The 19800-nt window shown below is 41.0% G+C and overlaps 1 protein-coding gene across 1 annotated transcript in view; it reads right to left on the bottom strand.

The window, feature by feature from the left end:
- Positions 1-19800, bottom strand: part of LOC139234901 (anthrax toxin receptor 1-like) — a 124879-nt gene that overhangs the window by 94689 nt on the left and 10390 nt on the right. Inside the window, exons 2-5 of the mRNA XM_070865762.1 lie at positions 2628-2699; positions 2468-2539; positions 2169-2250; positions 2000-2033 (exon numbers count right to left, since the gene is read on the bottom strand). Coding sequence (XP_070721863.1) covers positions 2000-2033; positions 2169-2250; positions 2468-2539; positions 2628-2699 — 260 coding nt within the window. The remainder of the gene's footprint in view (positions 1-1999; positions 2034-2168; positions 2251-2467; positions 2540-2627; positions 2700-19800) is intronic.

The raw sequence follows: 19800 nt of genomic DNA, 5'->3' as shown, positions 1-19800 counted from the left end.
GAAAGGTGACCCATGTATAAGATGTTTTTCCACCCCCATTACCAGCCCAAAGCTACCCAAAAATCTATAACCCACATACAAGTGTGGGTCAACATTACAACAGTACCATAGGTCCTACCACTCCAGTTCTCTGTCTGATGCTCCCCTCTCTCAGACTCCCAGTTTTATTCTTGACCTCTCTCAGACTGCCATTCTGCCACTCCCACCGCTCCAATATACAAGGATGTTTAAAATACTATCTAACTTTGCAACACTCCCCTTACTTATGAGTTACTTTGTTGGGAGAAAAGTTTCCATTCTATAAATTAACTAAACTAATTTCTGGTATTGGTTTTCTGCTCCCCGGTTGCATTAATGTGCAGTGGCAGCACCGTGTATAAAAGTCAACGCACATTAAAATCAAATTTCCCGCTCTCTGGGGAGCTGCAGTGACTTATGGGTGGTTTTCCAAAAAGCAGAAAATTTGATTTTAATGTGTACTGACTGATTGATGCGCTGCCACCCCTGCGCACTAACATAATCGTGTAGCGGGAGACTAGAAATTAAATTATTTTAATTAGTCTTTAGAATATAATTCAGAATATTTTCTTTAAACAAGCAAATTGTAAGTAAGGTTGATGACAGTAAGTTACACAGTATTTAAAACAAGTCCCTGTATTAGAAAGAGGAGAGCAACAGACTGGGATTAAGAGAGATTGCCAGAGAGTCAAAAATGTACATCTTCATTTGCAATACTGTGGCTGAAATGCAGTCTGTGTTTGACTATGGGTGCAGGTTGGGCATATTATATTTGACAACTGTAATTTCCAATGCTGTGGTTGAATATTGTGTTTCAAGTTAACAAATGCAGTACTGCTGCCAGAGCTGAACACAGAGTCACAAGCACAGTATCACAAGTGGAGATGTAAATTTTCTATTATCTGCTGGTCCTCTAGTGGTCTATCTCCAGCTAATGGAACATATTATTGTCCATACAGTCAGCAAGTACAGGCTTTTACCCAGAGCCAAACACTGGGCAAGTGCCAGCTGCAGCATCAACATTTCCTGTTGTATATGCTATAATCTGTTAATACAGACCAATCACTTTTCACCACTTCACTGAGTTCCCAATCTCAGCTGCACTGTGCAGGAAAGTGCCAAATGAAGGCCATCATCTCCTTGCAGAGGGGAGAGAAAATAAAAGAATGAGCTGTCACTGAACTATTTCCATGCCTTCTGGCAACTGCAGAATATAGGCAGAGGTCTGGGAACAGAACATTTGATTGCTTCATTGGCCACATCGGATGGTCTACTGAGACCAGGGAAAGGGGAGCTAGAAAATAACTTAAGAATATTAGAGCGTGTGTACCCTAAAATAAAAATAATTACTTTTTTGAAGACAAAATACAGAATGCAACCCTGATGGGAGGATATGTACGAAAGAAAGAAAAATAAAAAAGATTTTATTAACTTGCAGGTTGAGTTACTCTCAGAGTAACTGCAATTGTACTAACCACATAGAATTATTTTGTGTAATGTAGGCCGTGTTAAAATTATACTAAAGTTGGGTGGAGGTATTTTATATCTAACATGCCTTAACAAGTATAATAAAAGTAAAAGGTTGAAAACATCAACAACAGTAACAAGTTGCATTTATATAGCACCTTTAAAGCTGCATCACAGAGGTGTGAGGAAATAAAATATACACTGAGCTATAGAGGAGAACTTGTTAAAGAGGTGGGTTTTAAGAATGGTCTAAATGGAGGAGAGTGAAGCGAGAGACGGAGCGGTTTAGGAAAGGAATTACAGAGCTTTGGACCTAGGCAACTGAAGGCACTGTTGGCATTAATGGGCTGAAAGGAGGGAGGATGCACAAGAGGTTTAAGTCAGAACCAGAGAGTTTGGCGGGGGTGGTGGCTGGAGTTGTAGGAGTTATAGAGCTATTGGGGATGCTACAGAGATATTTAAACACAAGGATGCGGATCAAATATGGTCACTAAGAAAGACGGTTGATGCCTACCTGAATAGTTTTCATGATAAATCTGTTCAGTTGCCTGTAGTAAGTTTAAATGAAACAAAGTTACTAAATAAAACTAAGATGAACCTTAAACAATATGTCCTACTGACTGAATCAATGTAATTATTTAAAAAATAATTACAAACAACAGAACTTGTGCTGTAAATTGTACCTTTCTGAAGCCCTCGTGCATGAATGTATCCCCTCCAGGCACTTCATTTCGAAGAGTTTCAAGGCCTCTGCGTATGGTTTCCCTTTAATTTAAATACAATTACTTAAGTTCAAACGATAGCACAAAATCAATGAGTGTAAATTCCCCCCTGTTTTTATTATTCAGATGGCCTGTCATTTTACAATGAAAACATTTCAAGTTAATGAAAGTGGCCAGTCATAGCAAAAACATTCACAATCTATTCTGTTTAGCAACTTGAATGCTCTTTTCATATTTAAGTGCTCCACAATAAGACCTACCTATTTGCAGTTAGACTCATCAAGGTTGTACTTCTTGTAGAAAATACGATAAAAGACATTCGTAACTGAGGACTGAAAAATAGTTAATTATTAGTGCAGGATTTTGAATAAATTAACTATTATATTTGACAGCAATAATGTTATATAGTCTTGATGATACCTTAAAAATTTCTCAGCCAGAAGTTCAACAAAAGAATATATTTCAATCCAATGGTTTCTAACACTTCCAGATCTGAAAAAAAAATACAATCAACGTTATTTGTTAGTCTGCACTGCACAAGTACTGAGGAAGTGCTGCACTGCCAGAGGTGCTGTCTTTTGAATGAGACATTAAACCGTCTGCCCTCTCAGGCCAATGTAAAGGATCCCATGGCAGTTTATGAAGAATAGCAGGGGAGTTCTCTCACTGGTTTGGCCAATATTTATCCTTTAACCACCAGAAACACATTGTCTGGTCATTATCTCATTGCTGTTTATGGGACCTTGCTGTGCACAAATTGGCTGCTGTGTTTAATCTAATTACATCAGTGACTACACTTCACAAGTATTTCATTGACTGTGAAGTACTCTGGGAAGACCTGAGGTCATGAAGATACTATGTAATATATATTTCTTACTGCAATTTATGTAGTGGGAAACAATACGTGATACTATATATATATATATATATATATATATTGCAGTCTGAAAAATAAACTGACTAGTGCTTTCTAATACATTGGCTGGAACAGACCATACGCCAGCTACAATTAACTTTAAAGCAAGTTGAGATTATCTTTGTATAACATTGCTTAAATATTATAATGAGAACTTAATCTGAGTGTGATTATTTTGCAGTTCATGATTAAATACAAATACTATGAAATTATATACTGTCCACTAGACTGCAAACTGTCTTTTCATAAACTTACAGTAATTATGCCACAGTCATGCATCATGTGGTGTGAAGATCATCTCAAATTGACGTAGAGCGTAATGGCACTTTGGGGTATAGATTGACAGCTGCAGTTAGCAGAAAATAACTAAACCTGAATAGAATCACCCACAAATTATTAAAACCTTTAATACATGCAGATTAAGGATACCCAGGAGTCATTCTGAGGCAGAAATCTCATCAAAGATAACTGTTATCTGCACTAAAAGAGGAGATTATTGAAATCACTCCTACATATACATAATTTTAATAATATATTGTTAATTGCCTGTGGCATTATTCAGAGACAGCTAAAAAAATGTTTTTCTGTTCCCGCAGATGTCCTTCATTCTTCCTACACTAATTATTTCTCTCTGTCTTTCAGTTTGCCTTCCGTTCTATTTTTCTCTCTTTTGTCAAACACTCATTGCTCTATTTGTCTTTGACTTTTTCCTTCAATCTTTGTTTATATTCCTTTCATGTGTTGCCAGTCTCTTCCATATGCCTCTCAATTGCTTCATATTTGCTCTAATACATGTTGCATTGCCAATATACTAAATGTCTAGCATGACAATTCCCAGATTGGTTCAGTTGATAGCATGCTTGCTTCAAAGTCAGAATGCTGCAGCTTCAAGCCAAACCCCAGGACTTAAGCACATAACTTGTGGTGACACTCCAATGCACTATTGAGGGAGTTCTGCTTGGAGGAAACATTAAACCAAGATCCTTTGTGTCTCTAGCAGTGGTTCAGGTGGATGTTAAAGATCTCATTGTATGATTCATAACAAAATTCAGAGAAAAAAGGCCCTTCATCCCATCATACCTGCTCCATGCAGAGTCAATGATTATTTCAGTCCTACACCACCTGCTGATCACTTATAAGAAGACGAGCAAGTGTCCCCCAGATCGGGGGGTGGGGGGGGGCGCACTTGATTTAATGTTTATTTTGTTCCCCCCCCCAAAAAAAAAAGAGTTGTAGAGCTATTGGTCCCTCCTCTTTTATAGGAGCCTCTTATAAAATATATGGTTTTAATGCCCCCCAAAAAAATCACGAGCAGGAAATTCTCCCAGTGTTCTGGTCAATAGTCCTCCCTCAACCAACACCACCAAGAACAGATTAACTGGTCATTTATTGCATTGCTGTTTGTGGAATCTTTCAAAATGATGTTTGTGGAGTCTTGTGCAAAATAACTGCCACATTTGTCTACATAACAAGTTACTCGTTTCAAAGTAATTCATGATATATGAAGCACCTAGAGAGATTCATGGAGATGTGATAAACCACTATATAAATGCGTGTTTTTTTCTTAACTATCTGAAATACCATACAACAAAAGAAAATTTTAACATTTTGCACCACATTTGCAGCTGGACTGGCTCAAATATTATATTCAGAAATCAACAACAAAGGAGAAATAAACAAGCATGAAATATGCCAATAAATACATTGCAACCAAAAATAAAAACTACCAATCAGCAATTTCAAACGCTTACAATCAAATATCAACAGCTGTTACTAAAAGCAAAGAGTAGAAGCCAAACCAAACAAATTGCTGCAAATTATATTGAATATACATAATTTTACAGTCCAGAAACAGGCCATTCAGCACAACAGGTTTATGCCGCTGTTTTGCTCTACACGAGCCTCCTCCCAGCTTAATTTATCGCAACCTATCAACATATGCTTCTGTCCATTTCTCAACAATCCTTTAGACTACTATTGGACTGTCCACTAAGCTAAGCACTTCTAGAAATAAGACCTGTAAACTAATGGACATGAAAAGTATAAAAATTGATAGGAAAAGTAATAAACTTACCTATAGAGTCACATGTGAAATATGTTCAAGAACATCTTCCATCACAGGACCGGTGGAGGTTGGGTCAATGAATATATTTAAGGTGGAGATAGACAGATTTTTGAACGATAAGGGAGTCAAGGGTTATGGGGAGAGGGCAGGGAAGTGGAGCTGAGACCAAGATCAGATCAGTCATGATCGTATTGAATGGCGGAGCAGGCTTGAGGAGCCAGATGACCTACTCCTGCTCCTATTATTTATATTCTGGGTCTCTCCAAGCTTATAGTTCTAATCATATTCTTCCCAGAGTCATCACTAGCAGCTGAAGTGACAACAGCTACAACTCCGAGCAATCAACTTTGCCTAAAATTTCCAGTATTTCACAGTCTGAGCACATACATTGTGAAAATCCTTCCCTTCATGTAGCAGTATGCTTGAAGATGATTTGTGCTGTGCAACTTAAAGTGCAAGAACACAGAGGCTAGACCAATAATTGTGAGTCTGTCTTTCCTAAAGAATTGATAACAAGGTAAAACATGAACTTAGGATTCCTTTTGAAGAAAGTTTTGATAGGAAAATAATCTATGGCACAAAAATAGAAACTGAGAGGGAAAGGGATGCTAAATCAAGACTATATAGGGACAGGGGGAGAAAAAAAGAGAAAAAGACAGGATGAGAAAAAGTATGCCAAACTTTATATTTTGTATGCTAAGTAATTATTGTAAGAAGCCTAGCTCAACATCATGTGGCTTCCGAGAGTTATCAAAGTCAGCTGAAGAGTCTCAATATGGTAGCTCCCAGCATGTATCTGGATTGACAATTTCCAGAAATTATTTATTTGGCCATTCACAGCATGTACCAGGACTTGCTGTATTTGAGCTCTGCCCCCTCCTCTACTCCTATGTGTTGATTTAAAACTACAGGGAAACTATATTTAGGAGCAGGGTAAAACTGATTTAAAAAAAAAATGTTTATTGTGTTAGAATTATTATCGCTAACTGTATATTCTGACCTCAGTGAAGAAAGTAAATGGTGGTCAAAAACAATGTGAAGTAATTTGGTTGAAGGAAAGTAAGACTTGCATTTATATAGCGCCTTTCATGACCACCACAACATCTCAAAGTGCTTTACTGCCAATGAAATACTTTTGGAGTGTAGTCACTGTTGTAATGTAGGAAACGCTCCCTTATCTCGGGAGCCTATCAACAAGAGCAGGCATTGACGACGAGATCCAACACCGCCTCGGGTGTACCAGTGCAGCCTTCAGCCACCTGAGGAAAAGAGTGTTTGAAGACTAGACCCTCAAAACTGTCACCAAGCTCAAGGTCTACAGGGCTGTAGTAATACCTACCCTCCTGTATGGACCATGTACAGTAGACACCTCAAGTCGCTGGAGAAATACCACCAATGATGTCTCCGCAAGATCCTACAAATCCCCTGGGAGGACAGACGCACCAACATCATTGTCCTCATTCAGGCTAACATCCCCAACATTGAAGCACTGACCACACTTGATCAGCTCCGCTGGGCAGACCAGATAGTCCGCATGCCTGACACGAGACTCCCAAAGCAAGCGCTGTACTCGGAACTCCTTCAGGGCAAACGAGCCAAAGGTGGAGAGGGGGAGAAAGGGAAGGCACTGAGCTCAATGATTGGGTGGTTTGTGGTATTTCCTGATTTGTAAATGGTAGCTTTGAAAGAAATTGAGGGATTTGATTGTTCCATTTTTTGCTGCTTACTCATTCCTCATGTTCATTTCTGCTTTTTTTATTTGTTCACATTTAGTCAATCAGATATTTAACTGGCAACTTAAAGTTTTAGTGGATATTTGAGCCAAACACAATTATTTTGCCCTATCAATGTGGTACTTTACAAATGCGACACCCTGAGGTGATGAACTATGATGCTTCTGTGGTAACGCTTTCAGGTGTGATGCCTTTGAAAGGTGTTACGAGAAAGATGCATGTTAGATGCAAAACGAATGTACAGTAAAAATTATGACTTTTCTAAATCCGATACACCATTTTGGGTAGTGTTGGGGGAGATGACTCATCAGGGGAAGGCAGCAGCAGCCAAGTTCATGACACCATGGGTGGCTCTGCTGCACAGGAGGACAAGAAAAAGAGTGGGAGAGCTATAGTGATAGGGGATTCTATTGTAAGGGGAATAGATAGGCGTTTCTGCGGCCACAATCAAGACTCCAGGATGGTATTTTGCCTCCCTTGTGCAAGGGTCAAGGATGTCTCGGAGCGGCTGCAGCGCATTCTGGAGGGGGAGGGTAAACAGCCAGCTGTCGTGGTACATATAGGTACCAACGATAAAGGTAAAAAACGGCATGAGGTCCTACAAGCTGAGTTTAGGGAGCTAGAAGTTAAATTAAAAAGTAGGACCTCAAAGGTAGTAATCTCAGGATTGCTACCAGTGCCACATACTAGTCAGAGTAGGAATGGCAGAATAGCTAAGATGTATACGTGGCTTGACGAGTGGTGCAGGAGGGAGGGATTCTAATACCTGGGACATTGGAACCGATTCTGGGGGAGGTGGGACCAGTACAAACCGGACGGTCTGCACCTGGGCAGGACAGGAACCAATTTCCTAGGGGGAGTGTTTACTAGTGCTGTTGGGGAGGGGTTAAACTAATATGGTAGGGGGATTGGAATCTATGCAGGGAGACAGAGGGAAGTAAAATGGGGGCAGAAGCTAAAGATAGAAAGAAGAAAAGTAAAAGTGGAGGGCAGAGAAACCCAAGGCAAAAATCAAAAAGGGCCACATTGCAGCAAAATTCTAAAGGGACAAAGTATGTTAAAAAGTCAAGCCTGAAGGCTCTGTGCCTCAATGCGAGGAGTATTCGTAATAAGGTGGATGAATTAACTGCGCAGGCAGCTATAAATGAATATGATATATTGGGATTACGGAGACATGGCTCCAGGGTGACCATGACTGGGAACTCAACATCCAGGGGTAGTCAACATTCAGGAAGGATAGACAGAAAGGAAAAGGAGGTGCGGCAGCATTGCTGGTTAAAGAGGAAATTAACGCAATAGTAAGAAAGGACATTAGCTTGGATGATGCGGAATCTCTATGGGTGGAGCTGCGGAATACCAAAGGGCAGAAAACGCTAGTGGGAGTTGTGTACAGACCACCAAACAGTAGTAGTGAGGTTAGAGACAGTATCAAACAAGAAATTAGGGATGCGTGCAATAAAGGTACAGCAGTTATCATGGGCGACTTTAATCTACATATACATTGGGCTAACCAAACTAGTAGCAATATGGTGGAGGAGGATTTCCTGGAGTGTATTAGGGATGGTTTCCAGACCAATGAGTCGAGGAACCAACGAGAGGGCAGGCCATCCTAGACTTGGTGATGTGTAATGAGAAAGGACTAATTAGCAACCTTGTTGTGTGAGGCCCCTTGGGGAAGAGTGACCATAATATGGTAGAATTCTTTATTAAGATGGAGAATGAGTTAATTCAGAAACTAGGGTCCTGAACTTAAGGAAAGGTAACTTCGATGATATGAGATGTGAATTGGCTAGAATAGACTGGCAAATGATACGTAAAGGGTTGACGGTGGATAGGCAATGGCAAACATTTAAAGATCACATGGATGAACAACAACAATTGTACATGCCTGTCTGGAGTAAAAATAAAATGGGAAGGTGGCTCAACTGTGCCTAACAAGAAAAATTAAGGATAGTGTTAAATCCAAGGAAAAGTCATATAAATTGGCCAGAACAAGCAGTAAACCTGAGGACTGGGAGAAATTTAGAATTCAGCAGAGGAGGACAAAGGGTTTAATTCAGAGGGGGAATATAGAGTATGAGAGGATGCTTGCCAGGAACATAAAAACTGACTGCAAAAGCTTCTATAGATATGTGAAGAGAAAAAGATTAGTGAAGGCAAATGTAGGTCCCTTGCAGTCAGATTCAGGTGAATTTATGATGGGGAACAAAGAAATGGCAGACCAATTGAACAAATACTTTGGTTCTGTCTTCACAAAGGAAGACACATATAACCTTCCGGAAATACTAGGGGTCGAGGGTGTAGCGACAAGGAGGAACTGAAGGAAATCCTTATTAGTCAGGAAATTGTGTTAGGGAAATTGATGAGATTGAAGGCCAATAAATTTCCAGGACCTCATAGTCTGCATCCCAGAATACTTAAGGAAGTGGCCCTAGAAGTAGTGGATGCATTGGTGATCATTTTCCAACAGTCTATCGAATCTGAATCAGTCACTATGAACTGGAGGGTAGCTAATGTAACACCACTTTTTAAAAAAGGAGGGAGAGAGAAAACGGGGAATTATAGACTAGTTAGCCTGACATCAGTAGTGGGGAAAATGTTGGAATCAATTATTAAAGATGAAATAGCAGCGCATTTGGAAAGCAGTGACAGGATCGGTCCAAGTCAGCATGGATTTATGGAAGGGAAATCATGCTTGACAAATCTAGAATTTTTTGAGGATGTAACTAGTAGAGTGGACAAGGGAGAACCAGTGGATGTGCTGTATTTGGACTTTTAAAAGGCTTTTGACAAGGTCCCACACAAGAGATTGGTGTGCAAAATGAAAGCACATGGTATTTGGGGTAATGTATTGACGTGGATAGAGAACTAGTTGGCAGATAGGAAGCAGACAGTATGGATAAACAGATCCTTCTCAGAATGGCAGGCAGTGACTAGTGGGGTGCCGCAGTGCTCAGTGCTGGGACCACATTTATTTACAATATACATCAATGATTTAGATGAAGGAATTGAGTGTAATATCTCCAAGTTTGCAGATGACACTAAGCTGGGTGGCAGGTAAAGATTACACAGACAGATAGGGAATGGATGATCAACAGGAAGGGCAGTGGAAGGAAGGTAGTGCAGAGATTCCCTGCGGTCATCCCCCTCCAAAATTGATACACTGCTTTGGGTACTGTTTGGGGGTTGTCTCATCAGGGCAGGGCTGCAGCAGCCAAGTCCATGGCACTGTGGGTGGCTCTGCTGCACAGGACGGCAGAAAAAGAGTGGGAGAGCTATAGTGGTAGGGGATTCTATTGTAAGGGGAATAGATGACGTTTCTGCGGCACCAATTGAGACTCCAGGATGGTATGTTGCCTCCCTGGTGCAAGGGTCAAGGATGTCTCGGAGCGGTTGCAGGACATTTTGAAGGGGAAGGGTGAACAGCCAGTTGTTGTGGTGCATATAGGTAAAAAACGGGATGAGGACTATATGCTGGATTTAGGGAGATAGAGAGTTAAATTAAAAAGTAGGACCTCAAAGTTAGCAATCTCAGGATTTCTACCAGTGCCACGTGCTAGTCAGAGTAGAAATCGCAGGACAGCTCAGATGAATACGTGGCTTGAGAGTGGAGCAGAAGGGAGGGATTCAAATTCCTGGGACATTAGAACCAGTTCTGGCGGACGGTCTGCACCTGGGCAGAAACGGAACCAATGTCCTAGTGGGAGTGTTTCCTAGTGCTGTTGGGGAGGGGTTAAACTAATATGGCAGGGGGATGGGAACCAATGCAGGGAGACAGAGGGAAGTAGAATGGGTGCATAAGCAAAAGATAGAAAGAAAAAAAGTAAAAGTGGAGGGCAGAGAAACCCAAGGCAAAAATCAAAAAGGGCCACATTGCAGCAAAATTCTAAAAGGGCAAAGTATGTTAAAAAGACAAGCCTGAAGGCTCAGTGCCTCAATGCGACGACTATTTGTAATAAGCTGGGCGAATTAACTGCACAGGCAGCAATTAATGAATATGAAATAATTGGCATCACGGAGACATGGCTCCAGGGTGACCAAGGCTAGGAACGCAACAGCCAGGGGTATTAACATTCAGGAAGGATAGATAGAAAGGAAAAGGAGGTGGGGTTGCGTTGCTGGTTAAAGAGGGAATTAATGCAATAGTAAGGAAGGACATTAGCTTGGATGATTTGGAATCTGTATGGGTGGAGCTGCGGAATACCAAAGGGCAGAAAACGGTAGTGGGAGTTGTGTACAGACCACCAAACAGTAGTAGTGAAGTTGAGGACAGCATCAAACAAGAAATTAGGGATGCATGCAATAAAGGTACAGCAGTTATCATGGGCGACTTTAATCTACATATAGATTGGGCTAACCAAACTGGTAGCAATACGGTGGAGGAGGATTTCCTGGAGTGTATTACGGATGGTTTTCTGGACCCATATGTCGAGGAACCAACTAGAGGGCTGGCCATCCTAGACTGGGTGATGTGCAATGAGAAAGGACTAATTAGCAATCTTGTTGTGTGAGGCCCCTTGGGGAAGAGTGACCATAATATGGTATTAAGATGGAGATTGACACAGTTAATTCAGAAACTAGGGTCCTGAACTTAAGGAAAGGTAACTTAGATGATATGAGATGTGAATTGGCTAGAAAAGACTGGCAAATGATACTTAAAGGGTTGACGGTGGATAGACAATGGTAAACATTTAAAGATTACATGGATGAACTTCAACAATTGTACATCCCTGTCTGGAGTAAAACTAAAACGGGGAAGGTGGCTCAACCGTGCCTAACAAGAGAAATTAAGGATAGTGTTAAATCCAAGGAAGAGGCATATAAATTGGCCAGAAGAAGCAGCAAACCTGAGGACTGGGAGAAATTTAGAATTCAGCAGAGGACAAAGCGTTTAATTCGGAGCGGGAATATAGAGAATGAGAGAATGCTTGCCAGGAACATAAAAACTGACTGCAAAAGCTTCTATAGATATGTGAAGAGAAAAAGATTAGTGAAGGCAAATGTAGGTCCCTTGCAGTCAGATTCAGGTGAATTTATGATGGGGAACAAAGAAATGCCAGACCAATTGAACAAATACTTTGGTTCTGTCTTCACGAAGGAACACACAAATAACCTTCCGGAAGTACTAGGGGACCGAGGGTCTAGTGAGAAGGAGGAACTGAAGGATATCCTTATTAGGCGGGAAATTGTGTTGGAGAAATTGATGGGATTGAAGGCCGATAAATCCTGCATCCCAGAGTACTTAGGGAAGTGGCCCTAGAAATAGTGGATGCATTGGTGATCATTTTCCAACAGTCTATTGACTCTGGATTAGTTTCTATGGATTGGAGGGTAGCTAATGTAACACCACTTTTTAAAAAAGGAGGGAGAGAGAAAACGGGGAATTATAGACAAGATAGCCTGACATCAGTAGTGGGGAAAATGTTGGAATCAATTATTAAAGATGAAATAACAGTGCATTTGGAAAGCAGTGATGGGATCGGTCCAAGTCAGCATGGATTTATGAAAGGGGAATCATGCTTGACAAATCTTCTGGAATTTTTTGAGGATGTAACTAGTAGAGTGGACAAGGGAGAACCAGTGGATGTGCTGTATTTGGACTTTCAAAAGGCTTTTGACAAGGTCCCACCACAAGAGATTGGTGTGCAAAATGAAAGCACATGGTATTGGGGTAATGTACTGACGTGGATAGAGAACTAGTTGGCAGATAGGAAGCAGACAGTATGGATAAACAGATCCTTCTCAGAATGGCAGGCAGTGACTAGTGGGGTGCCGCAGGGCTCAGTGCTGGGACCACATTTATTTACAATATACATCAATGATTTAGATGAAGGAATTGAGTGTAATATCTCCAAGTTTGCAGATGACACTAAGCTGGGTGGCAGGTAAAGGTTACACAGACAGATAGGGAATGGATGATCAACAGGAAGGGCAGTGGAAGGAAGGTAGTGCAGAGGTTCCCTGCGGTCATCCCCCTCCAAAATTGATACATTGCTTTGGGTACTGTTTGGGGGGATGTCTCATCAAGGCAGGGCTGCAGCAGCCAAGTCCATGGCACTGTGGGTGGCTCTGCTGCACAGATGGCAGAAAAAGAGTGGGAGAGCTACAGTGGTAGGGGATTCTATTGTAAGGGGAATAGATAGACGTTTTTGCGGCCGCAATTGAGACTCCAGGATGGTATGTTGCCTCCCTGGTGCAAGGGTCAAGGATGTCTCGGAGCGGTTGCAGGACATTTTGAAGGGGAAGGGTGAACAGCCAGTTGTCGTGGTGCATATAGGTAAAAAACGGGATGAGGACTATATGCTGGATTTAGGGAGCTAGAGAGTTAAATTAAAAAGTAGGACCTCAAAGGTAGTAATCTCAGGATTTCTACCAGTGCCACGTGCTAGTCAGAGTAGAAATCGCAGGAGAGCTCAGATGAATACGTGGCTTGAGGAGTGGAGCAGAAGGGAGGGATTCAAATTCCTGGGACATTAGAACCAGTTCTGGTGGACAGTCTGCACCTGGGCAGAAACGGAACCAATGTCCTAGGGGGAGTGTTTCCTAGTGCTGTTGGGGAGGGGTTAAACTAATATGGCAGGGGGATGGGAACCTATGCAGGGAGACAGAGGGAAGTAGAATGGGTGCATAAGCAAAAGATAGAAAGAAGAAAAGTAAAAGTGGAGGGCAGAGAAACCCAAGGCAAAAATCAAAAAGGGCCACATTGCAGCAAAATTCTAAAAGGGCAAAGTATGTTAAAAAGACAAGCCTGAAGGCTCAGTGCCTCAATGCGACGAGTATTTGTAATAAGCTGGGCGAATTAACTGCACAGGCAGCAATTAATGAATATGAAATAATTGGCATCACGGAGACATGGCTCCTGGGTGACCAAGGCTAGGAACTCAACATCCAGGGGTATTAACATTCAGGAAGGATAGATAGAAAGGAAAAGGAGGTGGGGTAGCGTTGCTGGTTAAAGAGGGAATTAATGCAATAGTAAGGAAGGACATTAGCTTGGATGATTTGGAATCTGTATGGGTGGAGCTGCGGAATACCAAAGGGCAGAAAACGGTAGTGGGAGTTGTGTACAGACCACCAAACAGTAGTAGTGAAGTTGAGGACAGCATCAAACAAGAAATTAGGGATGCATGCAATAAAGGTACAGCAGTTATCATGGGCGACTTTAATCTACATATAGATTGGGCTAACCAAACTGGTAGCAATACAGTGGAGGAGGATTTCCTGGAGTGTATTACGGATGGTTTTCTGGACCCATATGTCGAGGAACCAACTAGAGGGCTGGCCATCCTAGACTGGGTAATGTGCAATGAGGAAGGACTAATTAGCAATCTTGTTGTGTGAGGCCCCTTGGGGAAGAGTGACCATAATATGGTATTAAGATGGAGATTGACACAGTTAATTCAGAAACTAGGGTCCTGAACTTAAGGAAAGGTAACTTCGATGATATGACGTGGATAGAGAACTGGTTGGCAGACAGGAAGCAGACAGTCGGGATAAACGGGTTCTTTTCAGAATGGCAGGCAGTGACTAATGGAGTGCTGCAGGGCTCAGTGCTGGGACCCCAGCCATTTACAATATACATTAGTGATCTGGGTGAGAGAATTGAGTGTAATATCTCCAAGTTGGAGATGGCACTAAACTGGGTGGCAGTGTGAGCTTTGAGGAGGACGCTTAGAGGCTGCAGAATGACAGGTTAGGTAAATGGGCAAATGCATGGCAGATGCAGTATAATGTGGATAAATGTGAGGCAAAAACTTGAAGGCAGAATATTATCTGAATCACGGCAGATTAGGAAAAGGGGAGGTGCAACGAGACCTGGGTGTCATGGTACATCAGTCATTGAAAGTTAGCATGCAGGTACAGCAGGTGGTGAAGAAGGTAAATGGCATGTTGGCCTTCATAGCTAGGGGATTTGAGTATAGGAGCAGGGAGGTCTTAATGCAGTTGTACAGGGCCTTAGTGAGGCCTCACTGGATTATAGTGTTCAGTTTTGGTCTCCTAATCTGAGGAAGGACGTTCTTGCTATTGAGGGAGTGCAGCAAAGGGTCACCAGACTGATTCTCTGGTTGGCAGGACTGACATATGAGGAGAGACTGGATTGACTGGGCCTGTATTCACTGGAGTTTAGAAGAATGAGAGGGGATCTCATAGAAACATATATAATTCTGACGGGACTGGACAGGTTAGATACAGGAAGAATGTTCCCGATGTTGGGGAAGTCCAGAACCAAGGGTCACAGTCTAAGGATAAAGGGTAAGCAATTTAGGACCGAGATGAGAAACTTCTTCACTCAGAGAGTTGTTAGCCTGTGGAATTCTCTACCGCAGAGAGTTGTTGATGCCAGATCGTTGGATATATTCAAGAGGGAGTTAGATATGGCCCTAACGGCTAAAGGAATCAAGGGGTATGGAGAGAAAGCAGGAAAGGGGTGACTGAGGTGAATGATCAGCCATGATCTTATTGAATGGTGGTACAGGCTCGAAGGGCCGAATGGCCTACTCCTGCACCTATTTTCTATGTTTCTATGTTTCTAAAACAAAAGCAGCAACTTCTTATTGGGGCAAATAGCACATTCATCAAAAAATAGCCAATCTCCAGATTCCATGTGCTACAGTTCCTTTTCCAAACCCCACTGACATTTTATCAGGCATAAATAGATAGATTTACTATAGAGTTGGTGAAAGAAGTTTGGCGTTGAATCTATTTTTTGCCAGTGGCATGGTGTACACAGTCAGCCAGATGATAGATGAAGTTAATGTACAGTGATAATTCTCAGTGATGGATTAACAACGTAGCTGTTACCACTACAAGTTCATTGAGTGATAATGTGAAGCTGGTTACCAGAAAACAACACGTTTAGTATGTATTATATCAATCAAATAATATTGTGCTTTCAATATATAAATCTAATGCCTGAATTCAAAAGGCTGGTATAAAGTATTTGAGGTTTATTTTTATAATTTGCAATCTCATCTGAACCGTTCAATTATATTACTGCCTTGAAATAATGTTTACATTTATATTCAGACTACCTCGGACCAAGAAAAAGATGCTGCGAAATGTGATCATTTTCAACACATTGTAGCCTTTTGAAATACAAAAAGAAATGCAACTTTTATTTTAGGTTTACTGGCATATGCATTTTTTTCTTTGTATCTCCACATTATAACTTTTTGATAGCAAACTTTAAAATGATTTACTACATCGAGAATTTGTTCTCTTTTTAGAAATAAGCTATATTTATTTCCTAGTGACTGGAGCTCACATACATTTCTATTGTATTAGGGCAGGCCAGGGCAAGTAAAATTACAAAGGAGTATTTAAATAGAAAACCACTTGAATTGCAAACAACAGTATTGTGTTAAGAAGACCACTTATTTATTCATTTAGGACTGAGATGAGGAGAAATTTATTTGTGAATCTTTGGAATTCTCTACCCCAGAGGGCTGTGGGTGCTCAGTTGTTAAGCATATTTAAGGCAAAGATGAATAGATTTTTGGATACTAAGGGAACCACGGGATATGGGAATAGTGCGTTAAGGCAGAGTTGAGGTAGAAGATCAGCCATGATCTTACTGAATGGCGGAGCATGCTCAAAGGGCCAAATGGCCTATTCCTGCTCCTATTTCTTATGTTCTTAATCTTGTAACCACTCAAACAAATGGATTGACATAATCTGAACTGGGATTTTAGATCATAATGTACTGAAACCTATGGTTTTAATATTGCAATGTACAGATACAACCTCCCAAATCCCGAGTTCCAAAAACCGGAATGTTCCAAAATCAGGACATTTTTTTAATAGGAAACAAAGTAACTCCCCACTGCCTCCAGTGTTCCTTCCTCGGTCGGGTCAGTGCGCTGTGTCCTGGGGCTGGCTGCTCCTCTTCTCCCCGCTGCCTCCAGTGTTCCTTCCGAGGTCGGATCAGCGCGTTGTGTCGTGGGGCTTGCTGCTCCTGTTCTCCCTGTTGCCTCTGGTGTTCCCTCCTTGGTCAGGTCGGCACGCTGTCGGAAAATACAGGTACACGAAAGTCGGCCCATGGGTTTCCGGATTTGGGACCGGATTTCTATTCCGAAATTCAGAAATACCCGAACCTCGGCCCAGGCATTTCCAGATTTGGATTTCTATTCCGACATCCGGAAATACCCGAAATCCGAAATGGCCTTGGTCCTGAGGTTTCCGGATTTGGGAGGTTGTACCTTTATTATGTTTTACTGTCACATGAGGTTTTGACAGATATATAATTTTATATAAATATAAAATATTGACAGGACATTGTCAAAGAAATACAATAAGCATTCACATAGCTAACCTTGTCCTTGTTTCTTTAATAAAGCATGTTTGCAATAACAAACTAAAATATTTATGATAAAGATTAATATGTACATTTTAGCCACATGAGATCTAAATTACTTTCATAATCAAAAATTATCTGTATGTTAGCAAAACAGGGAAATGTCATTCAGGCCTATTTCTAATTCCCGCTGTTAAGAAAAACACTACTGTGTATTATTTTCATAATCTTATTTATGCTAGATGAGTATTTGTTACATTTCTATGCTTATGCTACAATCTGTCTGTTTTTGAAATAAGTTCTGCTTCTTAATCATAACCAAATTTACATTAACATTTAGAATTCTGGTATTTGCCAAATGTTTGTCCCATCTGCTGAACCATTTTAATATACAATTCCCACTATTACTCTCATTTTCAAATTTTGAATTGTACAGCATCAGCATTTAGTTACTGGTTAAGGCAACAATATTTGTCTATTTTAAAGTATCTACACGGCAGTTTTGATACAGGATGGACGAGTCATAAAACCTGTGTTCATTATCAGCAATGGACAGATGAGCAAATAATTATTTTCTCAAATATCAACTGTACACACCAAAACTGAATGAAATATTGGACCAGAATTTACTATTGCCGCAATCAAATGGTTCCCATTTAATTTCCATGAGCTTTTGCATGGCAAATTGCTGTAAGTGGGAGATCAAAACAGAACGGCATCTGGGACCAGTTAAACAGGGCAAACAACTGTATATCTCCTTGACCAATCAGATTGAAGAATTGCTAATAACCAGTGCAGAGACTGAAGTGTATGTTAGAATAGTGAATTCAATGTCAAATCAGGTACAGAAAGCAAAATTAAGAGAGGGAAAGAAAGATTGGATTAAGAGAGAAAAAATAGATAGAAAATGTTTTAAAAAATTAATTACATTTTCTTTTAAATTTACAACAACAATTAAAGTTGAAGGAATGAGACTCCACACTTGTAAAAATTAATTTTCAGTGCCAGAGAGTTTGGCAGTAATTAAGACTTATCACACCATTACAGCCAAGTACTTAGACTGAAATGGACAAGCCCTAACTTTCTGTAGTGAGTTTAGTTCGTATCTACCATGCAAGTACAGGAACTTCATGCATTTAAATGAAGAGTCAGACAGATGATGCCGTTTTTGAGAAGCTAACAGCAGAGCGGCACATTTCGGACAGCAACTTCCAGATTTTTGCATTTAACGATGCATCTACTTTGCCTGAAGTTGCTGTGCGATTTGCGCATAAATGAAGGTGAGCACCGTTAGCCTCACCATTACTTTGACTGTAAAATTCTGGTCCATTATGAACATAACACTTCATTTTTAGTACTAAAATTCTCCAAAATAAAAGCTTATTCGTGGATACCATCAACTAATTCAAACAGACATGTTTGAAGGTTGACACTCTCCCCTTGGCACGTGTTGATTAACAAGCCATCACTAGATGTTATTTCACAATCTCCATCGGTTTCTCCTGTTTACATATACTGCTATTTTGCATGTTCATGCAAGGACTCAATGAACAATGCTTGTGTAAACCTTAGTGTCAAACCAGGTAAATAATAAATGTTCCTATCCTTAAAAAACTTTAGAATCAGCATAATGCACTGAGTAGCAATGAACTGTGCAGTCTTAAGGTGTAGTGAACCTGCATTCTCTACATGGACTGCATTATCTGAGAGAACATTTCTGTTTCCTTATTTCCTTTTCTGAAGGCTCAAGTATAGTTCTACAGCCAGCAGCAGCATTCTGGTACTTCATCCAATTGTCCATTCAACATGTGTAACCATAGACAATGAGTATGATAATGGACCATAAGGAACCATTGCACACAAGTCTGATCTTGTCCATGCCGGACATTCAGACAATATGGGGGTGAATTTCCTTGGAGCTTCCCTTGCTCTGCTGCTGTAACTTTGCAGAAATTCACTCCCTCTCACATTCTATCAGGAATTACTAGTTAGTGATCAGAAAAGGTAACTGTTATGTATGTAATAACTCGATAGACTGAATACTGTAAACTAACACAGGTACAAACCGGCTCTGCTTTATTAGGGCGCAAAGTGATGGCTTGCCTTTTATACCTGGGCCGCACACACATGCGTACAGCCCAATGACCTCCGACAGTGGCGCCACCTGGTGGCTAGTAACACCAAGCATACATACATGACAATATCCCCCTTTAAGATATTAGTAACAGTCTTTTTACAAACTGAGACGGTCCGGGGCTTTCCGCTCCCGAATTGATCATCTCAGTTCAACTCCAGCCTTGGAGTTATGACTGGGGGCTGGGTAGCCAATCTGATGGGAGTGGCAATGACTGTGTCAGGGATTGAAAGTCCAGATTCAATGATGACAGCGGAGTCCTCTGATGACTGAGGGTAGGGTTGGTTGGTCACAGATTGTGTCTTCCTCAGACTGTTCCGGTTCATCCGTGTGCCGCAGCTTTATCTGATCAAGATGTTTCCTGCATGTTTGCCCATTCTTGAGCTTGACAATAAACACTCTGTTACCCACCTTGGCTGTAACAGTACCGGCGATCCACTTGGGACCTTGA

The sequence above is a fragment of the Pristiophorus japonicus genome, chromosome 22 (assembly GCF_044704955.1).
Source record: "Pristiophorus japonicus isolate sPriJap1 chromosome 22, sPriJap1.hap1, whole genome shotgun sequence".
Taxonomy (NCBI): domain Eukaryota; kingdom Metazoa; phylum Chordata; class Chondrichthyes; family Pristiophoridae; genus Pristiophorus; species Pristiophorus japonicus.
Note: the sequence above shows the minus strand (reverse complement) of the source record. Positions and strands in the feature narration are given on the sequence as shown.